Source organism: Martes martes, assembly GCF_963455335.1.
Source record: "Martes martes genome assembly, chromosome: 12".
NCBI lineage: Eukaryota > Metazoa > Chordata > Mammalia > Carnivora > Mustelidae > Martes > Martes martes.
In genome coordinates this window covers 59,313,493-59,340,759 of record NC_137900.1, presented here as the reverse complement: position 1 = coordinate 59,340,759, position 27,267 = coordinate 59,313,493, and the positions used below count along the sequence as shown (strand labels likewise).

The 27,267-nt window shown below is 43.8% G+C and overlaps 2 protein-coding genes across 5 annotated transcripts in view; one reads left to right on the top strand and one right to left on the bottom strand.

The window, feature by feature from the left end:
- DNAI1 (dynein axonemal intermediate chain 1) overlaps window positions 1-20,407 on the bottom strand; it is a gene marked incomplete at its 5' end in the record, with an annotated part of 58,121 nt that extends 37,714 nt beyond the window's left edge. The window contains 2 exons of the mRNA XM_080819834.1: window positions 312-344; window positions 20,378-20,407. Coding sequence (XP_080675960.1) covers window positions 312-344; window positions 20,378-20,407 — 63 coding nt within the window. The remainder of the gene's footprint in view (window positions 1-311; window positions 345-20,377) is intronic.
- Window positions 20,408-20,854: 447 nt separating this feature from the next.
- FAM219A (family with sequence similarity 219 member A) overlaps window positions 20,855-27,267 on the top strand; it is a 54,616-nt gene continuing 48,203 nt past the window's right edge. The window contains exon 1 of one of the 4 annotated variants that reach the window (XM_080820658.1): window positions 20,855-21,233. In XM_080820658.1, the coding sequence (XP_080676784.1) occupies window positions 21,174-21,233 (60 nt within the window). In that variant the 5' untranslated portion in view covers window positions 20,855-21,173. The remainder of the gene's footprint in view (window positions 21,234-27,267) is intronic. The other 3 variants (XM_080820660.1, XM_080820661.1, XM_080820659.1) reach the window with 3 other exon arrangements.

The following is a 27,267-nucleotide window of genomic DNA, read 5'->3' as shown; positions in this document are numbered from 1 at the left end:
GCTATAAAAGTATGTTTATTGGCAATGGAAAGTACTCTAAATATATTATGTAAAAAGCAGATTATAAAATAACATACAGTTTGATTCCATTTAAAAATAAATACATATAATTTTTATATGTGCACAGAAATATCTGAGAGGATATAACATCATGTATTAACTAAGAGGTTTCCTGCAATGGTGGATTTAAGGGTGATTTTAACATTCTTTTTGCTCATTTGAATTTTCTAAAAAACATATAGCTAATATTTTCAATGGAAAACAATGCTGTTAGCTTCTTGCTGAGAGCCTGCAGTGGGCTCAGCACTTACTCTCTTCCTGGCTCCTCTGCCCACACTGATGCTCTGAAAAAAAGAACAGAAACAAGAGGTAATTCATAGGCAAATTTCTGCAGGATCATCAGAAATAGTATTATAGACAGGGAGGCTTCTGCCCAGAGACCTCAAAGATAGTGGACATTGAGCTTTCCTAAGTCTTTTTTTTTTCTTTAATAATTTTAAGATTTTATTTATTTATCTGTCAGAGAAAGAGAGGGAGAGAAAGAGAACACAAGTAGGGGGAGTAGCAGGCAGAGGGAGAGGGAGAAGTAGGCTCACCACGGAGCAGGGAGCCCGATGTGGGGCTTGATCCTAGGACCCTGGGATCATGACCTGAGCAGAAGATGGACACTTAACTGACTGAGCCACCCAGGTACCCCTCAACAAACATTTTAAAAAACCATATTCTAGGGGTGCCTGTGTGGCTCATTCAGTTAAGCATCTGACTTTTGGTTTTTGGCTCAGGTTATGATCTCAGAGTTGTGAAATCAAGCCCCACATTGGGCTCCACACTGGGCATTGAGCCTGCTTGAGATTCTCACTATCTCTGCTCCTCCTCACCCCTCTCTCCCACTCTAAAAAAAAAAAAAAAAAAAAAAAAAAAAGCATATTCTAAGAGCTCAGCTTTGTACTATGCATTAAGGGGAATTTGAGGTCAGACTATACTCAAAAACACTTGTTTGGGATGAATGTGAACTCTTTCTGAGCAGGTACTTTGTTTCATACACTGCGGTCTGAGAATATAGTAAGTGTTCAAAATCCTTATCGAATAAATGAAGGGATGCCATTAGTGATCATGAGGCTGGGAAAAATGTTTTTCCTCTTTGGGCCTCGGTTTCCTTGTCAGTAAAATGCATAGGATTGGATGTGATGACCTTCTAGTCATAATATGCTAAAATCTTCTGTTCCTGAGAGCAGCATGGTCTGTTCAGCTTGATAAACACTTGCTGAGCATCTGTTTATCTGTCAGGGACACACGTCAGCAGTAGGACAAAACCGAAGAGAGATGAGGTCTCCGTTCCAGTTTGCTCAGGGTCCATGGAGGACAGAGTAATGTAGGCAGTGCTCGTCATTGCTCCCTCCCTCCCTCCCTCACTCACTCAGTATATGTTCCTTTGAAAGCCTGCTCCTCATCAGCAGCAGAGACGTGTGCCCAGGGCGCTGGAGGGGTGCACAGAGACACCTACCCAACCCAAGAAAGGCTCCCAGAGGTGGCTATTTCCTAGCCAGGTATCAAAGAACAAGTATGGGTGGCCCAAGTAGAGAAAATATTTTTCCGAAGAGGAAAACAGCATGCACAAAGGCAAGAGAAGAACAGTACAGAGCCAGTAAAATGTTCCCCAAGCAAGCAAAAGCCGTGCAGTATATATACAGAATGATAGGGGTTTCAGATGATCAAGCCAAAGGGAGATCAGTGGAGGCTGGAAACGTGAAGGAAGTGTTCTTATAAGAAACAGGTCTCAAATACTGAAAGGGGGGCCAGAACAGCCTGCGGGCAACACAGCCCATGGGACAGGGGCCTCTGCTCCCAGCGCTCACAGGCCACCTGTGTGGTCTTGGGGGAAGTCTCTGGGGCCTAAGTTTCCCAAATACAAAGTGAAAGGCTAGATGGCCTCTTATGGCTCGTGCGTGATAGTCTATGGGAAGGCTCGGATGGTGGAGGAGAGGAAAGGGATGCCGGGGAGAGGGAAAAGCATGTCTCAGCTTGGGCTGGGATTGTTGCTGATAGGGCAGGCAGCAGGATTCAGATTTCTGCCAGGTTGCCAGGGTTTCCAGCGATGGGACCCTTCTCTGAGGCTAAACTGCACGAGCCAGAAAGCTGCTTTTTTTTTTTTTTTTGAAACACCTCTGATCCCTAAGGGAACAAGATGGAAGCGCCACATCCAACAGCTTTCTGGCCCACAACAGAGCCCTGGAGGACCAATCCCAGACCCAACTGCCAGCCTTAAATAGAAAACGAGATCCAGTTACCACTGCCCCCCGTAAATATGTCTGTAAAACATTTATCTGGCAATAAAAGAACTGACAAGGCAATTTGAGTGTAATTGTTTTTGGCAGTTGGAAATATTTCAATTAACACACTATAAAAGCCACACTATAATAAATGCAAAACAGGCCAATGAAATCAGCTGCAGCCCTGACTTCCCAACCATGGCAAAGGAGATTGAATGTCAGGCTGCCACTTTGGGCCCTTGGTCTTCCAAAAGGAGAAGCCTGAGACAGACAAGGCTGAATTCCTGGAAAGCTTTTGATGGTTCCTCCCAGAAGCCATCAAACCACGGAAGAACAAAGCGCAAATTCCCTCCCCTGGCCTTCAGAACTCTATTAACTGGCCCCGCATCTCCATTCCAGCCTGTTTTCCAACCCTTCATGTGCTAACACTTTGAGATGCAGCCCACCAAGTCTACTCACATTTCCTGAGCATGGCCTACGCTTTCTCACCTCTGCACCTTTGCTTTTTAAAAAAAAATAATTATTTACTCTACATCCAATATGCAGCTCAAATTGATTAGCCTGAGATCAAGAATTGTATGCTTCCCACTGAGCCACCCAGGTGTCCCCAGACCTTCGCTTTTTACAGTTCCTTTTGCCAGAAACACCATTTTCCCCTTCCCCCTTGCTGCTCCCACTATCTCTGCCTAACAAAACATTACTCAACTAACCTCTGCTAGACCTTTATCTAACCCTGCCATATTATCACTTTTCTCCTACCTCCCTCTACTCTTCCATTCCTCACTTTGAGCAAGGCTCTGCCCCACCTTCCATCATCATCACAAGTATGGGCTGTTATGAGATGAAAAATGAAATGGAACTTCAGATAGACACTCTGTTATTTCTGGATTTTGGTCTGCAAAAGCGAATAGTATTATGAAAAGAAATATAATACTACAGTACACACTGGAGACCATGGAGTACACAACTGGAGATTCCAGCAAAGGAAGTCCACCATTCTTACACTATTCTTGTACTTATATATTCTTAAACTTATACTTGACCAGAGAAGATCCTCTACTTTTGGATAGGTCATTCTATTTGGCCAAGGGAGGATGTCTATTAGAGGAGTGATACAAGAAGAGGAACGCCGCCCCCAAGAACACCATAGCAGTCAACTTGTTCCTGATGATCAATGGGATAACTGATGTCCCAGTCTGAACTATCCCATAGTAGAGCATTTTCTATTCTCATTAATATAGATTTTAGTGTGAGCATCCTGGGGGAGGGAACTGGTAAAAACTCAGCTCCCTAATGCTTACTTCTCATTTCCCTTTCAGGATGAGGGCTGGGTTCCCTTGCTCTTTCTTAAAAGTTCTCCACTTTCACTTCCATGTCACCTCTCCAGCAGTTGCTTCTCAATATTCTTGACCAGGAATATATGCTTGAACCCCTTAGTCGTCATCTTCTTTTTTTTAAGGATTTATTTATTTATTTTGAGAGAGAGAGAGAGAGAATGCATGAGTGGGGGGAAAAGGAGAGGGAGGGAGAGCATTTCAAGCAGATTCTCTGCTGAGTGCAGAGCCCGATGGGGTTCCATCTCATGACCTTGAAATCATGACCTGAGCTGAAAGCAGGAGTCAGACCTTCCACTCAATCCACTGAGCCACCCAGGCACTGCCCAATCCAGTCTCATTATTCTATACACTCCCTTTGGGTGTTCTTACCCCACCCATAGCTTCATCTTGCACCTTATGATGGAGTTCAAGGTTATTTCTTTTTTTATATTTTAATTTTTAATTTTAATTTTTATTTTAGTAATCTCTATGCCCAATGTGGGGCTTGAAATCCCAACCCCAAGATCAAGAGTTGCATGCTCGGGCACCTGGGTGGCTCAGTGGGTTAAGCCGCTGCCTTCGGCTCGGGTCATGATCTCAGGGTCCTGGGATCGAGTCCTGCATCGGGCTCTCTGCTCAGCGGGGAGCCTGCTTCCTCTCTCTCTCTCTCTGCCTGCCTCTCTGCCTACTTGTGATCTTTCTCTGTCAAATAAATAAATAAAATCTTAAAAAAAAAAAAAAAAGAGTTGCATGCTCTACTCACGGAGCCAGGCTTGTGCCCCAAAGTTCAAATCTATTTCTGTAGGTTAAACTTCCTGGAACCACACGTTCAAATTGGTAACAGAGTACTTAAATTCAATATATCAAAAACCAACCTCGACATATTCTTTTTCCACCCTAATCATTATATTCTTTTTCTACACCATATTTCTATTTCTTCCAGTATTTCCTATTTCACTCAAGTGCATCCCCATCCACTCAGTCACCCAGGTTGGAAAGTGGAAACCATCAAATACGCCTGCTTTTCCCTCCCTTCCATTAGCATCATGTTTCAAAGTCTAACAATTCTATCTCCTTAATATCTTTCATAACTATCCTCTCCATTTACACCTCCCTTAATTCAGGCCCTTACTCTCTCTTGCCTAGCTACATTTGATTTCCCTGACTCCAGTTTCTCTCCACTCTAATAATTATATCATTATCATCATTCTCATCTACTGAGCATTTACTCTGGGCTAGTCATTTACTAAGCAATATACATGTGTTATCTCGTTTAACCTTCAGAACTACCTTATCAGGTAAGAGCTATCATTATTCTATTTTACAGAAGAGGACATTGAGGCTTAGAGTGAGCAAGCAACTGACTCAAAGGTGACCAGGATTTGAACCCAAACTAATCACTATCAGTGATCTTCCTGAAACATAAATCTTATCATATCATTCTCCTAATTTAAAGCCTCCAAGGGTTCTTCATCGGCCCAGAGATAAATCTCAGCTCTCTAACACAGCATCCATATCATCTCCTACTCTATTCTTCCTGCAGCTATGGGACGGTGCTTTGAAAATGAAAATTCTGGTCAGGGTAACAGATGATTATTATTGCCACCTACTGGGCATTTACCTGAACTCAGATCAGTTTTGGTACACATCAGTTTGGTACACGGCCCACTGAAAAGTAGGCAACCCCTTTGTCCTTGAGCATATTTTAGGGGTAAGGAGATAAAAACGTTCTTAAACTGTTCTCTATTATGAAGATACAATATTTATTAAACAAGTACATGATCAGATATACTCAGGGAGCCCAAATGTGGGCTCTGAAGTCAATCATAGCTTGGTTTGGGTCCTCACAACACTACCTGCTAGTTCTATGACTCTAGGCAAGTTACTCGTCTTCTCTGAACCTCAGTATCCTTATCTTTAAACTGGATATAATAACACCCTCTCAATCATGGCGTTGTTATGAGGATTAAATGAGTCAATGCACATAAATTACATAGTGCAGTGCTTAGCCAGAGTTTATGCTCAATTAATGATAGTTGGCAGACTTTATTCCCAGTTATAGACGCTGCTCTGCCCTCAGCCACACAGAATCCGTGTGGCCCTTGCTTACTAGGAGGCCCCCACCTTAGGGACTAGAGCAGCTCACCTTTCCTCCAAAGAGTTCAATGATAAAACATGTTTGTTCCTGGAAAGAGGGGCTCTTCGAAGCCCGCAAACCCACAGATGTAACATCCTCCTTCCTGGAGCCCAGGAGACTTCCTTTACCATTTCAGTTGTCTTGGTCCTTATTTTAAAACTCACTAACAGGTTTCCATTAAGCTAAATTGAAACTAAATACCTCACCAGCTTGCAGTTTCCATTTTTTAAAGGGTAAAAGCTCTTAGTCCCAAGGGAATAGTAATTCACCAACAACTCTTTCTCCGGCTACACTGACTGCATTCCAAATCTCTGAGCCTAGTGCAGTGTCTAAAGCATACAGAAGGCACTAAATAAGTGTAGTTGAAAGGAAATCTCAAAATTTTGAAACACTAAAGATGAAGGGTAGTAGACATTATCATATGCTATTGTGGGAGTGCCAACTGATGCAAACTTTTTATAGGGTTATTTGGCAATACCTCACAAAATTTAAAATGCAGATAGCCCTCAACTCCACTTTCTTGAATTTTTCCTATAGCAGTATTCATACACATGCATAAGATGTACAAAATTGCTCACTGCAGCATTATTTGTAATTTTTTAAAAATGGAAAACTCCTAGATATTCATTGGTAGGGGCCTAGTTAAATAAATTATTGCATAGCCATTCAATAAGATACTATGCCTATTTTTAAAAGAATGAGATAAACATTTATGTACTGTTATGGAAAGCTCTTCAAGGTATGTTGTTAAATAAAAAACCAAGCTACAGGAATAGATGACCCATCTGCTTACTTTAAGACTATATATGTATGTGTATTTGCATATACATCCAAATTTCTAGAAGAATATATAGAATCTGTTAAGAGCAGTTTGGTTTAGGGAATGTGACTGGGAAATTTGGGGGAAGGGACCAATACTGTTCATTGTATATTAAAACCATAAGAATGGTTTTAATACTTTTTAAAAATATTTTATTTATTTATTTGACAGACAGAGAGGCAGGCAGAGAGAGGAAGGGAAGCAGGCTCCCTGCTGAGCAGAGACCCTGACTGGGGTGGGTGCGGGGCCAGCAGAGGAGGGGGGGTGCTGGGTGGATCCCAGGACTCTGGGATCTAGGACCCGAGCTGAAGGCAGAGGCTTCAACCCGCTGAACCATACAGGCACCCCTAGAATGGTTTTAATATTTTTAATGTGAATGTGCATTACTTTTATAATTTAACATGCTAACTAAGAATTTTTAAAATCAACAAAGTACAACTAAAGAGGTTTTTCTTTCCTACTAATCCAGTGTTAGTTAGCACAGTGTTCTGAATGCAGAAAAAGGGGATATGAGGGGCGCCTGGGTGGCTCAGTGGGTTAGAGCCTCTGCTTTCAGCTTGGGTCGTGATCTCGGGTTCCTGGGATGGAGCCCCACATCGGCTTTCTGCTCGGTGGGGAGCCTGCTTCCCCCTCTTTCTCTGCCTGCCTCTCTACCTACTTGTGATCTCTCTCTGCCAAATAAATAAATAAAATCTTTAAAAGAAAGAAAAGGGGGGTATGAGACCAGGCTTGTGCCTACCTGGAAGCCCAGGAGGGCAGAAGCCAACTCTAGAGTACCCTTGCCCGATAAGGCTATATAGCAGGCAAGGAGAGTAGAATTTAAAAGTGGAAACTTTAGGGTAAGCCTTGGCTGGGTTCCCAACAGGGCCATGAACTATATGTGAGATCTTGAGCAAAGTATTTAGTCTCTAATCCTCATTTTCTCATCGATAAGGTAGAGAAAAATATTAGTGCCCTCCTCAGAGTTGCTCAAAGGATAAAATAAAACAATGCCTGAAGAGCACCTAATTCAGAGCCCAGCACTCAGTAAGCCAAGTTAACGGCAGCAGTGTAGACTTTGTGGTTGTCATTTTTCATTACTCTACTGTGGTCTGCCAGCATGACAACTGAGTTCCATTCTGAGGGCATTTATTGTACAATTGAAAAGTGTGTTGTCCAGGCCCCAAGAAGTCCTTACTAGAAAGGAGCCTATAAACCTACGAGTGTCATAGAGGGATGACAATAAAAACACCTTCTGTTTCTATAACATCTTTCAGTTTACTAAACACCTTTAAGTACATTATTTCATTTGACCCTTATACTAATCTCTTGTAGTTGGTTGTTGAATTTTGTCTTTTATCCCCTGAACCTATTGAGATGTCATTTTATGATATTTCTCCTTTGTTGTATTAATGTGAAGAAATACTTTTATTTTTTTATGTTGAGCTAAATTTGCATTATTGGGATAAACCCCACTTGATCTATTATTCTTTTTATGTATTGCCAAAAAACAGATTTGCTAATATTTTGTTGGATTTTTTGCACGTTCATAAGGGATATTGGCCTGTCATTTTCTTTTCTTGTAATAACTTTGATTTTGATATCAGAGTTACACTGGCATCATCAAATGAGTTGGTATTTATTCCTTTCTGTATTTTCTGTAAGACTTTGTGTAAGGGGTGCCTGGATGGCTCAGTGGGTTAAGCCTCTGCCTTTGGCTCATGTCATGGTCTCAGGGTCCTGGGATTGAGCCCCGCATCGCATCGGGCTCTCTGCTCAGCGGGGAGCCTGCTTCCTCCTCTCTGTCTCTGCCTGCCTCTCTGCATACTTATAATCTCTATCTGTCAAATAAATAAATAAAATCTTAAAAAAAAAAGACTTTGTGTAAGACTGGTGTTATTTATTCCTTTTTTAAAAAGATTTATTTATTTATTTAAGAGAGAAAGAGAGAGCAAGGAGAAGGAGAGAATCTCAAGTAGACTCCCCATTGAGCGCAGAACCGGACATGGGGCTTGATCTCATGACCCTGAGATCATGATCTGAGCCAAAATCAAGAGTTGGGCACTTACCCAACTGAGCCATCCAGGCACCCCTGGTGTTATTTATTCCTTATGTATTTGATACAATTCATCAGTGGAACTAGTTGGGCCTGGATTTTCTTTGTGGGAAGGTTTTAAGTTATGAGCTCAGTTTTTTAAAAATAGGTTTGGAGGGACGCCTGGGTGGCTCAGTTGGTTAAGCAGCTGCCTTCGGCTCAGGTCATGATCCCAGCGTCCTGGGATCGAGTCCCACATCGGGCTCCTTGCTCCGCTGGGAGCCTGCTTCTCCCTCTGCCTCTGCCTACCACTCTGTCTGCCTGTGCTCGCTCGCTCTCTCTCTAACAAATAAAATTTAAAAAAAAATAAAATAAAAATAGGTTTGGAGTTTTCATATTTTCTATTTTTTCTTGTGTCATTTAAGGTAAACTTCATTTTTCAAGAAATTTGTCTGTTCTGGGGCACCTGGGTAGCTCAGTCAGTTAAGCCTCAGACTTGATTTCAGATCAGGTCATGATCTCAGAGTCATGAGATCAAGCCTACATTCAATTCCCAGCTCAGTGAGAATCTGCTTGAGTTTCTCTCTCTTTCCCTCTGCCCCTCCTCCTGCTTGCTCTCTCTAAAATAAATAAATAAAATCTTTAAAAAATTTGTCCATTCCATCTAAATTATTGAATTTATTGCCATAAAGTTGTGGCAATGTTTCCTTTTTATCCTTTTTAATGTCTGTAGGATCAGTAGTGATTTCTCATGTTCCATTCCTGATTCTGCTGTTTTGATTTATTTTTATTTTGATGAGCTCTGCTAGGTTTTGTCAATTTGATTACTCTTTTCAAAGAATGAATTTCTGGCATTGTTAATTTTCTCTATTGTTTTCTCATTGTTTCTATGAAACATTGATTTTAAATCTTTCCTTTCCCCCCCCCACCAAGTCAGGCATTTAAAGCTATGCATTTCCATTATGAACAACTTTAGCAGCACCTGAGAATTTGTGATGTTATATTTTCATTACCACTCAGTTAAAAATGTTTACTAATATCCCTTGTGCTCTTTCTTTTTTTATTGAAATATTGTTGGCATACAATATTACATTAGTTTCAGGTGTTTAACATAGTGATTTGGCAAATTTATACATTATGCTAAGTTCACTACAAGTGTAGCTACCATCTGTCCTTGCGCCTTTTGACTACCTTTTTTAGAAGTGTGTTCCTTAATTTCTAAATATTTGAGGATTTTAAAGATATTGCTATTTATTTTTGATTCCGTTTTGTTCAAACTATTCCTAATATGCTGAGGTTCTTTCTCTCATCGATGGATGTTGAATTTGAATTTAATTAAAATCTGTAAGATTTTATTCTTTCAGTATGTCTTGGGACTTATTTTATGTCCCAGCATATGGTCTATTTTGTGAGCATTCTGCAGTTCTTGGGTACAGTGTTCTATAAATGTTAATTAGGCTAAATTATTTAACAAATCTTCTATATCTTTCAATTACTGGGAGACAAGTATTAAGATCAACTATCTTTGTGTATTTTTCTATTTCTTCCTTTAGCTCTGTCAGTTTTTGATTCATATATCTTGAACTTCTATTAATAGGTACATACATGTTTGTGATTTTATGTCTTCTCTTGAACTGACTCTGTATCATTATGAAATGTCCCTACTTTTCTTTGAGAATACTCCTTGTCTTCAAGTCTACTTGGTTCTGATAATACTATAGCCACACAATATTCTTGGGCTTGCCATTCTCAGGGTATATTTTTTCTGTTCTTTTATTTTCAACCTTTCTATGTCTTTGTGTTTAAACTCTATCTCTTATAGGTACCATTTAGTTGGGTCTTGCTGTTCTCCCCCATAGCTTGAGAAACTCTACCTTTTAATTGAAAGCAATGGTATAATTGTCTTCATTATGTTGCTCTTCGCTTTTGTTTTTGTTTTTCATCTGCTTTAAAAAAAATTTTTTTTTACTTAAATTCAATTTAGTTAACATATAGTGTTTTATTAATTTCAGGGGTAGAATTTAGTGATTCATCAGTTGCATATAATACTCAGTGCTCATAACATCAGGTGTCCCACTTAATGCCCATCACCCAACTACCACTTCCTCCCACTCCCCTCCCCTCCAGCAATCCTCAGTTTGTTTCCTATAGTTTAAAGAGTCTCTTATGATTTGCCTCCCTCCATCTGTGCATTTTGTTCCTCTGTTCACCTTCTTCCTTCTTTTGTTAACTGAGTTTTTTTAGTATTTCATTTTATTACCTCTCTTGGCTTTTTAGCTGTGCCTTTTGGTATTACTTTTTTAGTGGTTACTCTAAGGTTTACAATATTCATTCTAAACTTACCATAGTCCACTAAGAATAAATAACATACCACTTCATATTTCACAATGTAATAACCTTATAACATCTTAATTCCATTTACCACCACCATTTCACCTTTTGCCCTATTGTTGTCATGCATTTTATTTCTATATACATTATAAGTGTCACCTTATAATGGTATTATTTTTGCTTTAAACAGTCATATATCTTTTAAGAAAATGAACAGAAGGGAAAAAAGATAGTCCTTTATCTTTAGCCACATATTTATCATTTCTAGTACTTTTTGGTCCTTCCCATAGATAGAGCTTCTATCAGGTGTCGTTTTTCCTTTAGCTTAGAGAACTTCATTGAGTACCTCTTGTAGTGAAGGTCTGCCAATGACAAATTCTCTCAGCTTTAGTTTATCTGAAGATGTATTTATTTCACCTTTGTTATTTTTGTTAGATGTAGAATTCTGTGTTGACAGTAGTTTTCTTTCAGAGCTTTAAATATGTCATTACACTGTCTTCTGACCTCCATTGTTTACAATGAGAAGTCAGCCATAATCATATTATTACCCTCTATGCAATATGTCATTTTGTTCTGACTACTTTCCAGATTTTATTTTTATCTTTGGCTTTCAGTATTTTGACTATGAGAGACCTAAGGGTGCTTTTCTTTGTATTTATCCTGCTTGGAACTCACTGAACTTCTATCAGATTCAGAACATTTTGGCCACCATTTCTTCAATTATTTTCCCCTCCTCTATTTCCTTCTGGGATTCCAATAACATACATGACATACATATATGACATGGTCCCAGAGGTCATTAAGGCTCACGTTTTTAAATCTTGTTTCTCTCTGATCTTAGATCATTTCAGTGGACTCATCTTCACATTCATCTGTTAGGCCCGTCCAATTATTTTTCTGTTCTGATATTTATTTTTCTATTGTTTTCATTTTCTGCTTAGATTACCCACCCATTAAGTCAATATTTTCTGTAAGTCCATAAATATATTTATAAAAGCTGCTTTAAAGTAATTGTCTGCTACTTCTAATATCTAGGTTATCTCACTGCTATCAACACACTCTCCTTTGGGATCTACCTCCCTGAGCCATGGTCAAGAAACTGTCCCCAGCCAGAGAACAAGACTAAACATGTGACTTCTGTTGGGTGCGTTCCTTCCCTCTGGAATCACTGTCCTGAGGGAATGTGGCATATGATGTGTCCAGAGTTTTATCTGTTTACAGTGGGAGAGCAAGTCCAGTATGGATTGTTCCATCATGGCCAGAATATAAGTCCCCTACACTAAGGTCTTTAAAAGTTATATATAGTGTGCTGCGTTTTAAAATTCATTGCAGAGGGGTGTCTGGGTGGCTCAGTCAGTTAAGCATCTGCCTGCCAGGGGTACTGGGTTCAAGCTCCACATTGGGCTCCTTGCTCAGCGGGGAGCCTGTTTCTCCCTCTCTCTCTGCCTGCACCTCCCCCTGCTTGCTCTCTCTCTTTCTCTCTGTCAAATAAATACATAAAATCTTAAAAGTAAAACAAAATTCATTGCAGAAACAGGCTGTTTAAAGCACCCACTCACACTCACACACACACCCAGGAACAACTCTAAAGGAAAGGCTTTTGTAAAGGACAGAACCTTTTGTAATGTAAATATCAGCCCTGAATGGAAGCGCAGAGCTGGAAGAAATCTGAGGCCCTGCACAATGTATGGGAAAGAGGTTTTTCGGAAACAATGTAGTAGTTACTTTGGAGTAAAGCAGGTTATACCTTACAATCCTTGTAAGAGAAACTGCCTGCCTCACAGTTCTGACTGCTTAGAAAGCCTGCGATCTTGTCTTTCCCTATATAGTCTAGCATGAACAGATAAGCTAGGGTTAATCAGATTCTTTCTCCAAGAGTTTGAACTGGGACTCCTGAGAGAACTGGTGATGGGCTGCAGATAGTATGGAGACGTTTGTGAGTTAGAGAGAGGCCAAAGTGGCGTGATGAGCTGGAACACACTAAATTAGGAGGGAGCAGAAAGGTGGAAAAGGTGGCTGATTGGGAAATGAAACTAAGAAATGAAACATGGTTGCTAAGAGAAGAAGAGAGGCCATCGGGGCACCTGGGTGGCTCAGTGGGTTAAAGCCTCTGCCTTCGGCTCAGGTCATGGTCTCAGGGTCCTGAGATCGAGCCCTGCATCGGGCTCTCTGCTCGGTGGGGAGCCTGCTTCTCCCTCTCTCTCTGCCTGCCTCTCTGCCTACTTGTGATCTCTCTCTGTCGAATAAATAAATAAAATCTTAAAAAAAAAAAAAAAGAGAAGAAGAGAGGCCATGAAAATACAGAGAAAGTAATGAGTACTTCTATCTGTTTCAGAACCAATAGTTTTCCAGTTCTGATTCTAGGCTACTTATGTATTTATAATATCCATCCACAAACCCCCACATACACCTTTCCCCCTTCACCCTTCCCTTCACCTTCCCTTTACTTGAGGTAACTTGAGTGTGTGTCTGTTCTTTGCAATTTAGAGCTTGACTAAAATCTGTGTGCCTTAGAGTTTGCCAGGCCCATAAAGACTAGAAGTAGGAAAGCCTTGGGCATTCCAGGCAGAACAAAATCATTAACAAAGATACAGAGACTTGGAACCATGTGTCTGTCTAGAGATCAGCAGATTTTTCTTTTTGTTTGGAGAGAGAGAGAGAGTATGCGTGCAGGCGCACATGAGTGCTTGGAGAGGGAGGGAGGGCAGAGGGAAAGGGAGAAAGAGAATCTTAAACAGGCTCCATACCCAGCACCAGGCCTACCACGGAGGGGCTGGATCTCACACCCTGAGATCCCGACCTGAGCCAAAATCAAGATTCAGAAGCTTAACAGATTTAGCCACCCAGGCACCCTGGGGTCAGCAATTTTTTTTTTTTATCCATATATATTCCAGTTTGTCCCAAAGCAAGATTTGAGGCTAACTATATGACACATGGGGAAAATAAGTAAATAATAAAATGGGTGTGAGGTAAAAATTAAAGTAGGGGAAAAGGCTTAACATCAGGAGTAGGATCCCTACGTAATTAAGAGAATAAAGCTGCTTTGACGAAGACAAAGGCACAAGCAGCTTCTGCTGCAGACCCAGAAAGAAAGAAAAGTTAGTGTTCAGAGTATTGTAGCACATACCTTTCCATCATGCTTTTATTTACTCATCAACTGATTCATTCAGTCATTATTCATTCATCCAGTATTTATTAAGCTTTACCATGTACCAGATCCTAGGATGACAGCTAAAGAAGAACCAAGGCTGAGTTGGTCCCACTTCCAAGAGTTTTCAAATCTGGGAGGTGAGAAAAATAGAGGACATAAACCCACCATACAAACCAGAATCCGGTGACTCCATAAGTAGGACAAAGTGTTTTGAGACACAAAACATTGAAAAATTTCATCAACAGCTGTGTCCTTTGCCTGCTTCTTCCATACAACTCTGCCTCAGCAACAGGAAGACTGAATGCTCCATACAAATCCCTAACTGGCAGAAAACAATTTCATGTCACTTGCTCACAGCTGGAGACAGAGAATCAAAATTACTCTTCAGCATCAGTTTGCAGGCTGCAAAGCCCAGGGATAAGCACAAGAGCCCTCTGCCATTGTTATTTGAGTACCTGGCATGTTCTGAGTACTAACAATGTGCTAGGCTCTACAGTAAACAGGGGAGGAGACCAAGTTCTGGCTGCAAATGCTCACAGCTGTTTTGTAATTTGATAATTGTACATGACAAACCTCAGACCGTAACTCTGAAAATAGCATGAGTATAATCATAACAGAATGGACCTGCCATTGGCAAAATTTGTTTTCTAGTTATCACTTCCAGAAGGAAGTCCATAACACTACTAGGGGAAGAGAAGAGAAAATTCTCTCACCTTCGTGCCCCTAAGCCTCTAAACTACCATCATCTGCATCCATCCCTTCCTCCTTTCTTTTCTCCTGTTACAGTGTTCTGTCTCCTGTCCTACAACTAATCCACTCTCACCTCCTCAGAGACTTGGTTCCAGTCAATATTTTATGTCTCCTGATCTCCACCTTCTTCTTCTCTATGCCAGGGTCCTTCCCCTCAGCATTTAACATATTCAAATCTTACTTCCATCCCTACAAAGAAAAAAAAATCCTTGTCTACATAGTCTTTATTGCCTTCTCAGCTCAGTTCAGTCTGGCTTTTACCTTAAAAATTATTCTTTCAAAGGTCCCCATTGACTTCCTAATTATTAAACCTAATGGCTATGTCTAGTTCTCATCTTCACTGACCCCTTAGCAGCATGCGACACAGTTGACCACATACTCTATAAACACTGTAAACTCACTCTAAACACTGTAAATTCACTCTAAACACACTCTTCTTTAGGACATTATTCTTCTTTGTTATCTTCTATGTATGTTCTTGTATGTCTTCTGTTCTGTGTTGTCTTCTAACTTCTCTGGTCATTTCTTCTCATCCTGTATTTTGAACTCCTTCCTTTGTCCAAACCTTAAATCACAGTGCTCCACCTAGAAGTCGTCCCTCATTCCCCCAGAAGCAGTGTTAGGATATCCTACTACATGCTTTCATAACACCCTATGCTACTTCCCAATCATACTCTATCATTCACTAAATAATCATTTATTGAGAGCTTCTGATGTGATGGCCACTGTATTAGGAACTTGAGAACAGATGTGAGCAAAAACATCCAAAGGTCCTACTCTCAAGGAGCTCACAGTCTAATAGAAGAGACACAGAATAATCAAATACTTACACAAACAAGTGAGTAAGTACATATTAGGATGCAGGCTAAGGAAGGAAGGATCAAGAAAGGATCAAGATATATTACTACAGGGGCGCCTGGGTGACTCAGTAGGTTAAGCCTCTGTCTTCGGCTCACATGAGCTCCACATGGGGCTCTCTGCTCAGCCCGGAGCCTGTTTCCCCCTCTCTCTCTGCCTGCCTTTCTGCCTACTTGTGATCTCTCTCTCTCTCTGTCAAATAAATAAACAAAATCTTTTTAAAAAGGTATATTACTACATAGTAGGGGAAACAACCCTATCTTCATTAGTTGGGCAGCAACATTGGGGCAGGTTGTGAAGACTGATGATTGGGCTGAAATCTTAGGAGTACATGTGTGAGGGAGGGTTTAAAGAGTGTTCCAGAAAGAAGTACACAGAGGTAAAGTATAGTACTAATAGGGGGAAAGTAATAAAAGTTAAGGCTTAGAGCTCCAAGTGGGCCTTAGCCCATATAGACCCCTGAAGGGTTATCTAAAAAATTTGTCCCTATTCTAACTAAAAGCAATGGGAAGTCACTGAAAGGTCCTGAGTGGGAATGACATAATCAAACTGATAGCTGAAAAAATTCCCTTGATGCAGTTGTAGAGAATGGATTAGAAGGAGCAGGAGTGGGTGAGGAAATCCCAGTTACAAGGATTTGCAGCACTCTGGGTGAGAGATGATGGAAGCTGGGCTAAGGAGGTGGCAGGGAATATGAAAAAAGGGGTTTGATTTGGGAGATATTTAGGAGATAAAGGGGCAAAGGATCATATCTAGGGCTTGAAGAAAATAAAAGGTGTAAGGGTGACACTGAGGAGAAGGGTCATAAGAGCATGGATACCTTATGTTGAACATATAGAAACACTTCAGTTGCCCTTAGATTCTGCTCACCTCCTCTTGTCCTTCCAGCTATGGAAGCTAGGCTGTCACCAGACCAAAAATCTCTGAATCACCTAAGACTCTCTTTTGGCCTTTTATGCATTCTTGCCAATTCTCCCCTACCCTAGTCACCCCTCATCAAGATCATCAGTTTGGAAAGTACTGTCCGTGAGGGGCCGATGCAGAGACCATAAAATGATCCAGAAATGCAAGTCTTTTCTTTGACTCTCACAGGCAAATGATGCAAAACTCCAGACTGATTTTTTTTTTATGGTAACTAACTGAGTTATAAAGAAGTACTAAAATTTGTTAGTCAAAAAACTAAAATTAGCTTTTAACTGGAGTTCACAGAAGACTCTAATTCAGTTCTCTACTAAGAAGTCTGGCTGCCAGGCAATGTTTGGCAACGTTGCAAAACTCCTCCTGCACATATACACAGGCAGCCAGTTGGAATTCTCAACATTTTCAGGAAGGACACTTCGTTATTGGGGCCGGTGATGTTTTGAGCTGGTCATGGTTTATGGTGCCTGACATTCATGCATTTTAATTACAAACTATGATTCATGGAACTCTATCACAACCGATTTAATATGCCATGGGTTGTTTGATTAACCCTACGGAGTAAAGAGTTTCACCTCTCTGACCTGTCACTTCCTGCCTTCCCTTCCTTGCTGATCCAGAACATGTATAGTAAACTTCCGTCTTAGGAACTTTACACTTGCTATGCCCTCTGTCTGGAGGCTAACTCTTTCATTCCCTTCAGGTCTTTCTCAAATGCCACCTTTGTGAGGCCTTCTCTGATGACTATATTTAAATCATAATCTTCTGGTTCCCTGAACTTCCTATTCTACTTCCCTGCTCTATTTTAATCCTTGACATCTATTACTATCTGATTAACCATATATTTTACTTATTTACTTACTGGTAATTTACCTCCCACTAAAAAATAGGCTCCATGAGAACAGGGATTTGAGGTTGTTTTGGTTGTTGCTATATCACCAATACCTAGAACAGTCTCTGGCATATAATATGTGACCAGCAAATAATTGTGGAATAAGAACGATGGTATCATCAGAATTGTTGACCTCTTAAATCTCTAATGCCCAGTTCTTAAACCATGGGTACATGTGATCCAAATCTGGATCATTCATAGCCCTACTGCCAAAGCAGATATAAACATGAACCCGGGAAAACATGCTTCTACAGTGACATTTTCTTGTTATGACTCCCCACTAGTCTCTTCATCCCAAGCTTACCCCTTCCTATCTTTCAAACACACTCGGATCAAAACTTCTAAAGAACAGCACCAGGCATTCAGAACTCATATTCAATTCATTTTCAAAATTTAATATATTCCAGACATTGTGCTAGGTTCAGGGACTCAACAATGAATGAGATAGACATCCTTGCTATCATTGAGTTTATAGTCTCGGGGGACTATCACCCTATCCTGCCTCCAGAAAGGGGATTTAATCCCTTATAGAAGATGACAGCCAAGCTGAGACCTGATGTATGGCCAGGAAATGAAGAGATTTGAGGCAGAGTGGCATAGAACAGGTGACAGCAGACAGAAATGATTATACCAAGTAGGTAGAGAAAATGGCAGTTTCAAAGGCCTAGGAGAGAAGAGTATGTGGATGTCACTTTCCAGGAAGTGAGGGCAGTTCAGTGTGCTGGGTCTGTAGAGTTTTCACAGAACAATGGTGGCATTTGAAGTAGGGTTGATAGCAAGGCTAGACTGTGCTAGGCCTTGCAGGCCATACAAAACAAGTCTGACTTTGGGACTTTATCCTGAGAGCAAGAGGGAGCCATTGAAAAGTCTGTTCAGTGGAGTGACATGAAGAATGGAGTTAAACTCTTCTCTGTCCCCTAACAAGCTCAATCCTGACCTTCCCTCTCCTCTCCACTACAGGCATCCAAGCCATCGATAACTCCTCCTTGAAGCTCTTCTGCTGCTCCAACCTACATATCTCTTTTCCTGCCAATCCCAAGGATCCTATCCTCTTTTACCTTTGTATGCTTGTGTTCCGTCTCCCCCACTGGACTGAGTTCCCAGAGGAAAGGCCCAACTTCTCAAACCTCTCTAGACTGTTCTACACCCAGATCACCATTGACCCAGATTGCTGTTCACTGAGACAAGAGACTGAAGAATACAATCTGGCACAACCCATCCTTTTCTCACACCCCAAATAACAATACTGACACAGTATTAAAACAACCCTTCCCTCCAGGGGGCAGTGCTGATCTATACAGTGTCAATTGACCCAGGTTTCTCTGCTTCCTGTCTGCTGTCACCTCTCTCTGTCTTCAGTGAAACTAGCCTCTAATGTCTCCCCTAACGGGCTGGAGAAATTGACCGCAAGTTTGTTCAAACTATAAGTGCTAGAAAAGACAGATATAATCTGCATTGACAGAAAGCAGTGGTTACCTGGGTGTGGGGGTGTGGGGAGAACCGACTGGGATGAGGCACAAGGAAACTTTGGGGGTAAAGGAAATGTCCTATATCTCAGTTGTGGTGGTGGTTCACAACTGTATCAATTTTTCAAAACTTGTCAACATGTACAATTAAAATATTCATTTTATTGAATATGAACCAGATATCAGTAATGCTGAATTTAAAACAAACTTCATGTAAATTGAAGTCAGTAGGCACAAGCACAATACATGAGCTTCAAAACACAGCTCAACCCCAACATAAAACTAGGGCATGGCCATACAGGAATAGCAGCCTCCTCTTGGTTGCAGAGATCTAAGAAAGATGAGTCCACCTGCTATGGAAGGCCAGGTGAAAGAAGCAAAGTAGCAAAGGCTAAAATGGAGAAGGGCAGACCAAAATATGGACAGTCACAAACATCATGCACACAGGTTTGCTCTCCAAACCTCAAAATACCTAGATCTGAGTGAGGGAAATTTAGAATAAATAAATAGAAGTCCTGCTTCACAGAGCCAGAAACTTCATATTAGTCCCAAGGTGATAACTCATAAAGGGTTTAGAAAAAATGAATTCTTAAAGGACTGAGTGGCAACCACAGAGGGATCCTTGAGAAGCCGGGTCTTACTTCACCTTCCAGAGTGATGCTGGGGAGGAAAGTAGAACTCTGTACTTGGTGGGTGAAGGGGCTAACTCTTGGGTTTCCTGTGAGAAGGAATGATATCTGGCCAGGTGGCAACAAGGACCCAAAGTTCACATGGCTGAATGAGTCACAGGAGTGGCCCAGGGGCTCACAGGAGAGGGATATATGAAGCTCCAGAAACAGTCAGAGGCCAATGTTTGGTGTGTGCAAGTGTGTGAGGTAGGGGGACGGGCAAAAATGGAAAGAACGTCTCTCTCCTCTTCCTCTTTACCTGACCTCTCTCTCTCTTGACAAGTGGCCTAAGCCAAACTCCTCTTTATAATCTGTTCTGTGTCTGCTGTACAATTCCTTTGCACTCCTTCTGTGGGCTTTCAAAGGCTTGGGTCCCCACCTAGCCCAGCACCTGGCATACAGCAAATGGCAGGAAAAAGAATTTCTTTGGGACAAGAATGTGAGGGGAATGAGGGCTGCATTGGGGGGGGGGGCTAGGGATAAGGAGGATAGATTGGTCAGGAGGGTCTGTGGTATGAGTGGAGAGTGGGGATGGAAAGGTGAGGTGAGGACAAGTGGAAGGGGAGTAGGAAACAGTGGGTCAGGGGCAGTGTGGGAGTGGAAGCTAGGATTAGAGGGAGAAAGGACAGGGTTAGAGGTTAGTGGGAGCACAGGCCAGGGGTCACAGGGAGAGAGGTTAAAGGTCAACAGGGAAAAGAAGATGAAGGATCAGTATAAGTGTGATCAGTGGTCATTGGTGGCGAAGGTCAGAGGTCATTGGGAGAGAGCAGTCGGGGTTTGTGTTACCTGCCTACGAGGCGGCTGTCTCTGGGGCATCTTGGAAGAAGCAGGAAACACCTCAACACTTGGAACACCTACAAAATGCTCTCTTGCCTGAGGACAAGGAGTTTGTCCCCTCGATCACGCACAGAAAATCTGGATTCTTTTTCAATTCAATTCCCAGTCGCAGGGGTTCTTTGGGGACAGCCGTCGTTGTGGGTCCCCGCGCCCTTGCAGTATAGACTCGACTCCTCCCTGACGCGGTTGCCTAGCAACCAACCTTTAGCCAAGGCGCAGGCGCCTCTGACGCCCCCTCCCGGCTCGAGGGAGAGGCGGGGCTGGCCGCGCAGGGAACCTCCGGCTCCACTAAGACCCGCCCCCTCAGGAATAATACGACCGACGGCAGCGCTCATTAGAACTCCCGCATGTGGGAGGGGCTGGAGCACCCAGGCACTGCCTCCTCATGAATAATGCAGATTCAGGCGGTGTCCCGGACCCGGAAGTGGAGTTGCCGAGTCACCGCAGTGGCTGAGCTGCTGACAGGAGGCGGCGGCGGAGGAGGAGGCGAGGCAAGACCTGCGGCTCTGCCCGGCCACAGCCGCGGTAGCACTAAGGCAAGCCCACGGAGCCACGCCGGCCTCAGCCAGCCAGCGAACCTCGCACCCCGCGCCCACGCCTCCATCTGCCCGGACGCTTGCCCGCCCGACTCGTCCCGGGCGGCCTAGTCTGCACCACCCACCAGCCTCCTGGGGCCGCCGTCCCGTGCGGTCCCGTCGGCGTCCCTGGCCGCGCCCGGCCCCCGGCCCGCTCGCCCGCCGGCACCATGATGGAGGAGATCGACCGGTTCCAGGTGCCCACCGCGCACTCGGAGATGCAGCCGCTGGTGAGGGGGCGGGCGGCGGGCAGGCCAGGACCGGGAGGGGGCGCTGCCCGAGGGGGAGGGAGGAAATCAGGCCTTAGTGACTGCGGAGGGGGCGCCTTGGGATGGGGCAAAGGGAGCCTTGAAATCGTATCTCAGCGGGAGAGGGGACTTGCTGGACAAGAAAACCGTGGGAGAATACGCGGGTGACAGCAAAGAGGCCTATAAAGGCTCAGGGCACCGTCAGCAGAGACAGGCCAAGGGAGCTACGGGGAGGGCCGTCGGATGGAACGTTTGGGGCACAATGGTGCACACTGCCAGGGGAGGCCTTTAGCTGGGAAAGAAGGGGAACTGTGGTGGGGCACCGCCGCCGGCAGCCCCAGGGGGCTGGAATGAGAGGTGAGGAGCCGCTTAGCCCTGGAGGCCCGTGATGCCTCCTGTGGGCCAGGATCAATTAGGGTAAAAGGGACTGGAATAGGCCGGCAGAAGAGGAGGGGGCCTGGCCCTCCAGTTCGCTGGTTACGTATGGGAACGCGGGGCCGGGGCCAAGGACCGGTGGAGGCAGGGGGTCGATGCAGCACCCCTGAATTCCGTTCCTCTTCTGAGGAGAGCGCAGGTAGTCTTAGGCAGGGGGTGCTAGAGCCGGAGTCACGGAGGAGAGAGAGCAGCGGGGAGGTGGAGAAACAGGGGCGCGGATGAGAGAGCTCGGGAGCCGACAGGAGAGGGGGCGGAGTCGCGGTCGCGGTGGAGCAGGCTGTGGCCACCCTTTCGGAAGAGCCCCCAGCATCCTCGGCCTACGTGCATTGAGTCTTTGCTGGGCGCCCATCCTGCCGCCTGTCCGCGGTCCCGGAGTCTGGGAGGAATGATGTCATCGTTGCCGGCAAGGAGGGGATGGAAGGGGGAGGGCGAGGCGGGAGACCTAGGCCAGCCCTAGGGGAGACCATGCCCGATGGCCACCGCTCAAGGGGATTACCTGACTGGCTTGTACACCCGGCGGTGGGCAGCAGGGCGAGAGGCGCCGCGGAGGCCTAGCCAGCAGATACAGGGAGAGGGGGAAGGGAGGGAGTGCCCTGCTCTTTTCACTTTTCTCCCTTCCTGCTTGGAGCCTGAAGAGGAGCTGGAAGGAGACAGGGCAGGCCAGGAACCTGAAGGTGTGGATGGCCTATTCTCTGAGCTTTGCTGGAGCGAAACAGAGCTTTCCAAAGCTTGGAGATCTGGGGTTCCCTAAGGCTCCTCCTTCTACGTTAGGCAGAGAGGTGAGGAATAGGTTCCACTCTTGGGCCCTTGGGCCCCTGGCTGAAGATGTGCTTTGTAGCTTCCTGAGCAAGTAACCTACCCATTACAGCAGACCAGACAGACATTGGCAGGGACCTATGACCCACTGTAAGCCACACCTTTTGGGGGGTGCTAGAGAGAATTATTAGGAGGCACCTATGAGAAGGTAAGTGGCCTTTCCCCCTTTTTATGACTACTTAGTTCTAGAAGCCCAAACAGAGAAGCTTTACAGAAGTGTACAATATTAAAGTGGGGAGAGAGATACTGATGGACTTTTTTCCTAGCCTGATGCCATCACTGGAATATTTGGGGGCCAGAAAATCCTGATAAGAAGTCTGTCCCATGAACTTGAAGAACTTTTAGGCTGGCTTAAGAGAACATTGCTTTCTGGAGTACCTTTCCAGCCTGGCTTGTCAAACTAGATTGCCCTTCCAGTTCTAAGCAGCTAATCAAGAATCAAAAGGAGGGTGGATGAAGGAGGAGGAGGAGGTCCAAGTGAGTCAGGAGAAGAAAGCAGTGAGTTGGTTCTTGCCTCCCATCTGGGGTTCCTAAGAAGGTAGGCAATAGTTGTCCAAGGAAAGGGGAGAAGGGATGGGGTCACAAGGCCTTCTTAGTTGTCCTTGGTGCCTTTGTTATTGCCTGAAGTTCTCAATGATAGTTTGAGTGAATAGTGACCCCAGAAGACTCCCGAGGTGCTTCTGGTCTGTGTGACTCTGGAGTAGAAACGCTTATGCAAGAAGGCACTTATCAGAAAAGACTGCCTTCAGAAACTTTTCTTGAAGGCTAAAGGAGCATTTCTCTGCAAGAGGATACTTTGTTGAGGTTAATGAGAGCCTTTTGGAAGTGGCAATACAGTCATCCCTCCATTTGGGGGCATAGACGTCGCCCTGTAGACTTCTGCCTCTTAAAATCTGTTCTCAGGTTGGATCCCCAGACCCCCTTAAATGCTCCGTGTATTATTGAGACCAGCAGACTCTTGGGTGGAGTTTCTGAAAGAGCCTTTGTTTCAGGGCATAAAGAATCAAAATGGTATACCACAGAAGAGAAGGGCAAAGTGACTCTTTAGAGGTATTTGGGTGGACCATAAAAACTAGGGTCCTAAGTTTTTATGGTCTTGAACTCAACTGTGACCTATTTCATTTTTTGCCATTATTTATTGAGACCTCTAGGAAGTCTCTCCTCTTCTCTGGATTCAGTTTTCTTATTTAGGAAGTGAAGACAAACTATCTCTTTAGAATTTAAACAATAGCTCCTCACTCTGTCTTCCAAGGAACATCACAGGGAGCTGGTAGCACTATTTTAGCTAATTTATTCACCAAATATTTATGTAGTATCTGCTCTGTTCCAGATATTACATGAGGTATTGGGGACACAGTAGTTAGCAACACAGATACAGTTTGGCAGAAGTTTATTGTTCACGCTTACTCCTTCAATGTAAGCCCCTCTGAAGGCAGAGTGGGGGCTGTCTCCTTCAGCCCTAATGGAAACGAGGACTGAGCCGTCCTGAGGCAGGCCTGTCACTGGGACGCCATCATTAAATAACCCTCCCTAGCCGATAGTGGTGGAAAGAATCCAGAAGGCATTCTTTACTTGAAAAGCTCTTCTAGGGAAGAAGATTTTTATTTATTTATTTATTTTTCTTATTTACTTGAAAGAGAACCTCAAGCTTGAAAAGGAGGCCTAAGGGAGTGGCAGGAGCTGGGAGAGAAGGCACAGCCAGCAGATCTGGGTGTTTCCAAGGTGCTAATTTAAGCATTAGTTCTCAGCTAGTGGGAGGAAGAGGAAGAGATCCCTGCCCTGTTGTTGCTGCTGCTGTTGCCACAGCTGCATGGAGCCTCCTGTCTGGGATGGGAGTTTGCCTGAAAGGAGTGGCTTCCCTTCTTTTCCCATCACAATTATTTAATTGGCCTGGCTGCCTCTCAGCAGCTGAACCGGGCCTGGGCCTATCACTGAGAGCTCCCCAGGGTCTCTTTCTGTCTCCTTATGAAAGGGATGAGAACTCCTCTTGGAGACCTAGTCCCTGTGCTCCAATCCTGCTGTGTTTATCTCCTAGACAATTCTGAGTGTTTCTGAGCACTCAGATTTTCCCAAAGACACTGCCAGGGATAGGCATACCCTGTACTCAGTTCTGTGTCCAAGCCCTACATGCATCTCACTGATCTAGGGAAGCTCCCAGATGTCCAAGTCTCTCTGTTGAGCAGTTGGATTGCATTTGGGCTGTTGTTTGTGTGAGCAGCCGGGATAGGCTCTCTGGCCCTATTTGTCTGTTGGGCTGATTGGTGCAGCCTCATAGTCTATGTCTTCTCTTTGGCTGCAATTAGAGAGGAAGAGATTTGTTGCAAAAAAAAAAAAAATGAAAACAAAACAAACAAACAAACAAAAAACAAATAGTGCTTTTAAGAACTTAGTTATGTCAGGCAAAAATCTTACCTCCTGCGTCCTCAGAGACCTAAGAGATCAGGAAGGGAAAAAAAAGCGTATGGCACCAGATGGGGTCTCTGCGCCTGAAAGAATTACTAGGCTGTCCTCCCTGAAACCCATATTATCTGTTAACTCATTTGTTTAGTTCATGAGCATATGCTCATTTCCGGGTACTTTAAGGATAGAGACAAGTGAGATTTCTCTAGTAGGTGACCAGGAAAAGGATGGGCTCAAACAGCTATGGGAAGCTTCTAAGTATATGTCAGGAAATAGTGGAAATCCATGGAGGGTGCTCCTGGGAAATAGTGACACCTCCCTTGGGAAAAGATGAGGAATGCTGAAGTTTTGACCCTTTGACCACATGAGTTTGGAAAGATGTCTCAGACTCCTCCTGCCTCTTGGCACTCAGAGATGGGGATGGTCAAGACAGTAATTCTGTGAGTAGGCCATAGCAGCTCCTGAAAATGGTGGAGAGAACCTTGTAAAGATAGCAGGAAGCCACTGTAAAAAATTGACCCATGTGTATTTTGTGGCCTGGGAGCCTTATGTTGCCTTCTTGTAGTCCCATGATTTTTCGGTTTAAGGGTAGATTCTCCTAGTGGGTCCATGTGGCTTATGACCCAGTAGTATTTCCCAGGTTCAGGGAAAAGGCACATCCTCCCCTCTTTTCCTGTATTGCAAAGTGAGGATCAGGTTGGCTCAGATCTCCCCCTTTTCCTTTACTATTCCTCTCTTTAATCAACAAACCTGAGGAACCTACTTTCTCCTAGATGTAGTGCCAGGCTTAATAACACAGAATCGTGCTCACTTCAGGGATACACAGTCAAGATGGATTGAGGTACTGCAGGCAGTGAGCACTGCACAAAGTAAGAACCAGGTCAGGCAGGGCCAAAGGAAAACAGGAAGCACTCTCATCAAGTGATCAGGGAAAGCTTCATAGAAGAGTCACTGCTGAACAGGTGCTTAGAAGAAGACTAGCTGCTTGGCAGACCAACAAGGTGAGGTGAAGGCAAGCATTCCTGCCAGAAGCATGGAGGAAGAAACAAAAGGGCGCATGTGAATGAATGAAGCATTTAATTAGAGGAATAACATGATCAACTTTGAGTTTAGGACTATCACTCCAGGAGTGGATGAGAGATGGGAAAGGTGAGATTGGAGGCTGGGAAACTACAATGGAGGTGGTGCAGTACAAATCCAGACAGGAGCTGATGAAAGCCTACACTAAAGCAGCAAGAGAGGAGGGACCCATATACAGTTACGGATAAAGTGGAATAAGTAAGATATGGTACCTGTTTGGAGGTCAAGGTTGTGTCAAGGGAGTCAAGGATGAGTCCCAGGTTTTTAGCATGGATATCTGGGAGGCAAGATGCACTATCACCACCCCCAGGAAATTGAGGGGTGTCTGTGTACGTCTCGGGCTTCAGGGACTGCTTATATGGGAGAAAGCTGCTGTTTTTCCTTGCTCTGATGTTGAAACTGCATTCTTGGGGTTGTGAGGGACCCTGGAGTCCTGGAAAGCCAAAAACCAGAGTGATGCTGGCCCCAACAGCCTCAAAAAGGATACTGAGAAATGTGCTCACCTGCCAGTGACTGCTTTTCCCCTGAAACCTGCTCTGATGAATGCAAGTGAATTGGTGGCAGCAGGGAGCCATGGTGTGTTGTTGTTGTTGTTGTTTCCCAGCAGCAGTCTGATGAAGGAAAAATAAAATCCTTTGTTGGGTTAGAGTGTTTTATGTTGCAGTTTCTAGCCTGGCCTTTTACTATCGTCCTGGTTAAGCTTATAATGGTTTTCTCTCTAATTGGTTGAGCTGGGCTCTTGTACTGATTTCTTTCTTTCTTTCTTTCTTTCTTTTTTTTTTTTTTTTTTTTTGGTCTTTAAAGATTTGATTCATTTATTTATTTGAGAGAGAAAGGGCGTGGAGGGAGGAGCAGAAGAAACAGACTCTGTGCGAAGCCAACACAAGGCTCAGTTCCAGGACCTCGAGATCACAACCAGAGCTGAAAGCAAGAGCCAGATATTTAACCGACTGAGTCACCCAGGCGCCCCTCACTGATTTCTTTTAGAATAGATGTGTGAGTTAGTGCCTCATCTCCAAGAGTCAGAATGGAAAAAGACACATACTTGCCTTCTCTGCACTTAGGGTAAAAGCAGTTTCCAGGCTGCTGTCTTCCAGGCAAGGTATGCCAAGGGGGCATGTTTCTGGAGTGAGATAGCTCAGAGGTGATTTGTCATCTTCAAGGCTCCAAGTGTAGTCTCTGTAGGCAGGTGCTTTGATGGGTAGCTGGGTGTCAGGCTGAATCATTTTCAGCCCCCAGCTGCCTGCTGCTTTTGACTGACTATCGCTCAGAGTGAAAAGAAATG